This window comes from Dipodomys spectabilis, unplaced genomic scaffold, assembly GCF_019054845.1.
Source record: "Dipodomys spectabilis isolate Male_0828 unplaced genomic scaffold, ASM1905484v1 ptg000480l, whole genome shotgun sequence".
Taxonomy (NCBI): Eukaryota; Metazoa; Chordata; class Mammalia; order Rodentia; family Heteromyidae; genus Dipodomys; species Dipodomys spectabilis.
The window spans coordinates 225,190-230,997 of record NW_024871157.1 but is presented as its reverse complement, the minus strand read 5'-3'; the positions used below and the strand labels follow the sequence as shown (position 1 = coordinate 230,997).

Below are 5,808 nucleotides of genomic sequence, written 5' to 3'. Positions count from 1 at the left end.
GCTCCACACATTCATCAAGCCCTCCTCGTACAACTAGTACTAGGAAAATTCTAAGAACTGCTCCACACATTCATCAAGCCCTCCTCGTACAACTAGTACTAGGAAAGTTCTAAGAACTGCTCCACACATTCATCAAGCCCTCCTCGTACAACTAGTACTAGGAAAATTCTAAGAACTGCTCCACACATTCATCAAGCCCTCCTCGTACAACTAGTACTAGGAAAATTCTAAGAACTGCTCCACACATTCATCAAGCCCTCCTCGTACAACTAGTACTAGGAAAATTCTAAGAACTGCTCCACACATTCATCAAGCCCTCCTCGTACAACTAGTACTAGGAAAATTCTAAGAACTGCTCCACACATTCATCAAGCCCTCCTCGTACAACTAGTACTAGGAAAATTCTAAGAACTGCTCCACACCTGAGTCTGTATCAGAGATTATGGGAGAGTGCCCATTAATCAGCTTCCTTATTCAAACATTTTTCTCAGTGCTGCAGATTAAACCAGAGGACTGGGCATTCTAGGGAAGGGCTCTACTACCTTAAATCTAAGCACCCCCGTCCCCCAACCCTATGCCTCTGCCTACCCCATCCACTATTTTTTTGGGGGGGGGTCCGGTCGTGGGGCCTGAACTCTGGGCCTGGGCGCTGTCCTTCAGCTCAAGGCTAGCGCTCTACCACTTGAGCCACAGCACCACTTCTGGCTTTTTTCTTTTTGCTTATGTGGTGCTGAGGAATCGAACCCAGGGCCTCATGCATGCAAGGCAAGCACTCTACCACTGAGCCACCTTCTCAGCCCGTATCCACTACCTTTTGAGAGCCTCCAGTAGAAAGGGGCACACCAAACTACTGTGTAACTTTTTTTAGTCCCAGGGCTTGAGCTCAAGGCCTAGATGTTGTCCCTTAGCATTTGTACTCATGCTTAGCTGAGTCACTGCTGCACTTCCTTTTATATTGGTTAGAGCTAAGAAAACCGGTTCCAAGGCCCCATTACACAATCTTATTTACTTCCTGTTAAAAACAAACAAAAAAAAAAACCCGCTGGGCACCACGGGCTCATGCCTGTAATCCTAGAGCTACTCAGGAAGCTTGAGATCTGAGGATCCCAGTTCAAAGCCAGCCCAACCAAGTCTCATAGGACTTATCTCTGATTAATCACCAAAAAATTAGAACTGGCCCAGTGGCTCAAGGTAGAACATTCACCTTGAGCTGAAGAGCTAAAGGACAATGCCCAGGCCCAGAGTTCAAGCCCAACCCCCCCCCGCCCCCACAAAAAGAAAAAAAGCTGGAGTATCTAAAAAAACAGGCTTGAACAACTGTATGTGGCATATATACAATTTCTTACCAGCTGACAGGGCAGTGGCTCCTAACTATACTCAAATTATAATAGTCCTCTCCTTTGCATTGACATTTTTTACTTCATGATTAACCTATTGGTTCATTATTGTTCTATATTGATAAGCACTGTAATACACACATTAAACTATTCAGGAATGCAAGAACTTTATTTATTTAAACAAAAGTGCAATGAAACTTGTCATGAGTTTAAAAGGGGAAATTAAAAACCTCCCCTCAAACGGAGCACCAGGTGCAGAGTGGACTCCTTCTGGATGTTGTAGTCAGACAGGGTTCGGCCATCTTCCAGCTGCTTGCCTGCAAAGATCAGCCTCTGCTGGTCAGGGGGAATACCTTCCTTGTCCTGGATCTTAGCCTTGACATTCTCGATGGTGTCACTGGGCTCCACCTCCAGGGTGATGGTCTTGCCAGTCAGGGTCTTCACAAAGATCTGCATGCCACCTCGGAGACGAAGCACCAGGTGCAGAGTGGACTCCTTCTGGATGTTGTAGTCAGACAGGGTACGGCCATCTTCCAGCTGCTTGCCCGCAAAGATCAGCCTCTGCTGGTCAGGGGGAATACCTTCCTTGTCCTGGATCTTAGCCTTGACATTCTCGATGGTGTCACTGGGCTCCACCTCCAGGGTAATGGTCTTGCCAGTCAGGGTCTTCACGAAGATCTGCATGCCACCTCGGAGACGGAGCACCAGGTGCAGAGTGGACTCCTTCTGGATGTTGTAGTCAGACAGAGTACGGCCATCTTCCAGCTGTTTGCCTGCAAAGATCAGCCTCTGCTGGTCAGGGGGAATACCTTCCTTGTCCTGGATCTTGGCCTTGACGTTCTCGATGGTGTCACTGGGCTCCACCTCCAGGGTGATGGTCTTGCCAGTCAGGGTCTTCACGAAGATCTGCATGCCACCTCGGAGACGAAGCACCAGGTGCAGAGTGGACTCCTTCTGGATGTTGTAGTCAGACAGAGTACGGCCATCTTCCAGCTGCTTGCCCGCAAAGATCAGCCTCTGCTGGTCAGGGGGAATACCTTCCTTGTCTTGGATCTTGGCCTTGACATTCTCAATGGTGTCACTGGGCTCCACCTCCAGGGTGATGGTCTTGCCAGTCAGGGTCTTCACGAAGATCTGCATGCCACCTCGGAGACGGAGCACCAGGTGCAGAGTGGATTCTTTCTGGATGTTGTAGTCAGACAGGGTACGGCCATCTTCCAGCTGCTTGCCCGCAAAGATCAGCCTCTGCTGGTCAGGGGGAATACCTTCCTTGTCTTGGATCTTAGCCTTGACATTCTCGATGGTGTCACTGGGCTCCACCTCCAGGGTGATGGTCTTGCCAGTCAGGGTCTTCACGAAGATCTGCATGCCACCTCGGAGACGGAGCACCAGATGCAGAGTGGACTCCTTCTGGATGTTGTAGTCAGACAGAGTACGGCCATCTTCCAGCTGCTTGCCCGCAAAGATCAGCCTCTGCTGGTCAGGGGGAATACCTTCCTTGTCCTGGATCTTGGCCTTGACATTCTCGATGGTGTCACTGGGCTCCACCTCCAGGGTAATGGTCTTGCCAGTCAGGGTCTTCACGAAGATCTGCATGCCACCTCGGAGACGAAGCACCAGGTGCAGAGTGGACTCCTTCTGGATGTTGTAGTCAGACAGAGTACGGCCATCTTCCAGCTGCTTGCCTGCAAAGATCAGCCTCTGCTGGTCAGGGGGAATACCTTCCTTGTCCTGGATCTTGGCCTTGACGTTCTCGATGGTGTCACTGGGCTCCACCTCCAGGGTGATGGTCTTGCCAGTCAGGGTCTTCACGAAGATTTGCATGCCACCTCGGAGACGGAGCACCAGGTGCAGAGTGGACTCCTTCTGGATGTTGTAGTCAGACAGAGTACGGCCATCTTCCAGCTGCTTGCCTGCAAAGATCAGCCTCTGCTGGTCAGGGGGAATACCTTCCTTGTCCTGGATCTTAGCCTTGACATTCTCGATGGTGTCACTGGGCTCCACCTCCAGGGTGATGGTCTTGCCAGTCAGGGTCTTCACGAAGATCTGCATGCCACCTCGGAGACGGAGCACCAGGTGCAGAGTGGACTCCTTCTGGATGTTATAGTCAGACAAGGTACGGCCATCTTCCAGCTGTTTGCCTGCAAAGATCAGCCTCTGCTGATCAGGTGGTATACCCTCCTTGTCCTGGATCTTAGCCTTGACATTCTCGATGGTGTCACTGGGCTCCACCTCCAGGGTGATGGTCTTGCCAGTCAGGGTCTTCACGAAGATCTGCATTGTCTATTACAACAAAGGAAAAAAAAAAATTTAACTCCAATAAACCACCAGAAAACCAGAAATGGCCTTGTTGTTCAAAAGTTGGAGAGCTCTTGCCTTGTGCTAAAAAACTGAGGGACAGCCGGGCGCCGGTGGCTCACGCCTGTAATCCTAGCTACTCAGGAGGCTGAGATCTGAGGATCGCGGTTCAAAGCCAGCCCGGGCAGGAGAGACCGTGAGACTCCTATCTCCAATAAACCACCAGAAAACCGGAAGTGGCGCTGTAGCTCAAGTGGTAGAGCACTCGCCTTGAGCTGAAGAGCTGAGGGACAGCGCCCAGGCCCAGAGTTCAAGCCCCACGACCGACAAAAAAAAAAAAAAAAAAAAAACTGAGGGACAGCACCCAGGCCCAGAGGTAGAGCACTTCCTTGCATACCTGAGGCCCTGGTTTCGATTCCTCAGCACCACATAAGCATAAAGAAAAAAAGCTGGAAGTGGTGTTGTGGCTCAAGTGGTAGAGCACTAGCCTTGAACTGAAGAGCTGAGGACAGCGCCCAAGCCCAGAGTTCAGGCCCCACGACCGGACCCAAAAAAATAAAAAAAATAAGTCAAAAAAAAAAAGGAGTATCCAGACTGACAGGTGACCTTGGTTCACCCTTGTACCTAGTTAGAATCTTGAGACCTGAGAATTGTAGTTTAATGCCAGACTGCGGCAAGAAAGTCTTAGTCATCTCCAAGTAATGACTATATGAGCCAGAAATAGAGCTGTGGCTCATGTGGTGGTGTGCCAGACCTGAGGAAACACTGAGGAGGGACAGCTCCCAGAGACCCTAATTTCAAGCCCTAGTACTGAAAAACAAATGAAGACGATGACAACAACACAAGAAAAATCACAGCTTTCCTTCTGCTGGTACTTGAGCTTGAAATTAGGGACTGGTGTCCTTGCTCCACTGGTGCCCAGTCACTGTAGACAGAGCTTAGGCTTTCTATGGTTATTTGAAGACAAGTCTCATAGGCTTTTTTTTTTTTTTTTTTACCCAAGCTAGATTCTAACCGTGATTCTCAGATTTAAAACCTGAGGATCAACGTTCAAAGCCAGCCCTTCAGAAAAGTCCATGGAAATCTCATCTCCCAACTACCCAGCAAAAAGCTGTAAATGGAGGCGTGGCTCCCGTGGTGGAACTCTGCCTTGGGGAAAAACATGCAAGACAGCGCCTAGGCCCTAAGACAAATCCCGTGACCGTGGCACATACGTAGAAAGAAAAAAACTTGCCTTCGTTAAAAAACCAGCTAGTATCTAGCAGTGGTGGCGGTGACAAACTCAAAACCTGGCTCCGTAACCGTCACCAAGACAAAACTCCAGAGCCTCCCTTCGCTTCCTCCCCCTGTCGGTGTCTGGATCCCGTCCGCCCGGCCGTCTCCCGCAGCCCCGGACCCTGTGTCCAGCTGCGGAGAACACCCCGCGACACACGGGCGGCCGGGCGCCGCCCCGACTGTGACGTCACAGGAGCGCGCCTCCCGCCCCGCCCCGCCCGTTAACGGCCCCACCCGCCCCCACCGAGACAAACCCGCCACACGCACCCACCCCCGCCACGGCCTCGAGGGGCCCCCCGCACCCCGCCGCCCGCTAGGCTGGCCTCTCAGACCTCGGGGCCCGCTTCCGAGTCTTAACCTAAGGATCCCGACCGGCCGCCATCTTGCCTCGCCTCAGGGGCAGTGGCGGCGAGCGCGCGGGCCCCCGGGGAGCAGGGCTCGGGAGCCCGGGTGGCCGGCCAGCCCGACGGCCGTCGGGCCTCCGCCCCGCGGGCGCGACGGCGGGTGCTCACCCACCGGTGGCGGCTGTGGCTGCGGCGCTCGCAGAAGATCAGCGTCGGATCGAGCGGCGTCGACGGAACTCGCTGCGCCGCGCCCGGCGCCGGCTTATATACCCCGGCCGCCCGGATCCCTCCGCGGAAGCGCCTGGAAGGGACTACTTTCCCACGCGCATTCCGCCCCCGCGGGCGGAAACGAGCCCCGGAACAGCCCGGGATCCGACCTCCGAGACTGGCCCCCCCCCCGGGGGCCCGACGCGTGGCGGCTGCCTGGGGCGGGGCGGGGCGGGGCCGCCCGCGCGGCGCGGCCCGGCGGAGGGATCACCGCGCTCCGTGCGCGCTGCGGCCGCAACGCGCCGCCCTGGCCGCGGGGGCGGGGGCGGGGCGGGGGCCGCGAAAGC

The 5,808-nt window shown here is 53.9% G+C and overlaps 1 protein-coding gene across 2 annotated transcripts; it reads right to left on the bottom strand.

Annotated features, from left to right (window-relative positions):
* Positions 1-1,485: 1,485 nt before the first annotated feature.
* On the bottom strand, positions 1,486-5,532 carry Ubc (ubiquitin C). 2 transcript variants are annotated; one of them, XM_042668899.1, is made up of 2 exons: positions 5,427-5,532; positions 1,486-3,620 (listed from the first exon to the last, which is right to left on the bottom strand). In XM_042668899.1, the coding sequence occupies exon 2, from the start codon at positions 3,615-3,617 to the stop codon at positions 1,560-1,562; it is 2,058 nt and encodes a 685-aa protein (XP_042524833.1). In that variant the 5' UTR covers positions 3,618-3,620; positions 5,427-5,532; the 3' UTR covers positions 1,486-1,559. The 2 variants fall into 2 exon arrangements, with proteins under 2 accessions (XP_042524833.1, XP_042524834.1); XM_042668900.1 differs by lacking the exon at positions 5,427-5,532 and adding an exon at positions 5,243-5,259.
* Between the last annotated feature and the right edge of the window lie 276 nt (positions 5,533-5,808).

What these genes read in the sequence shown, in the direction of transcription:
- Ubc (XM_042668899.1), bottom strand. Translation starts at nt 3,617, where the DNA reads ATGCAGATCTTCGTGAAGACCCTGACTGGCAAGACCATCACCCTGGAG.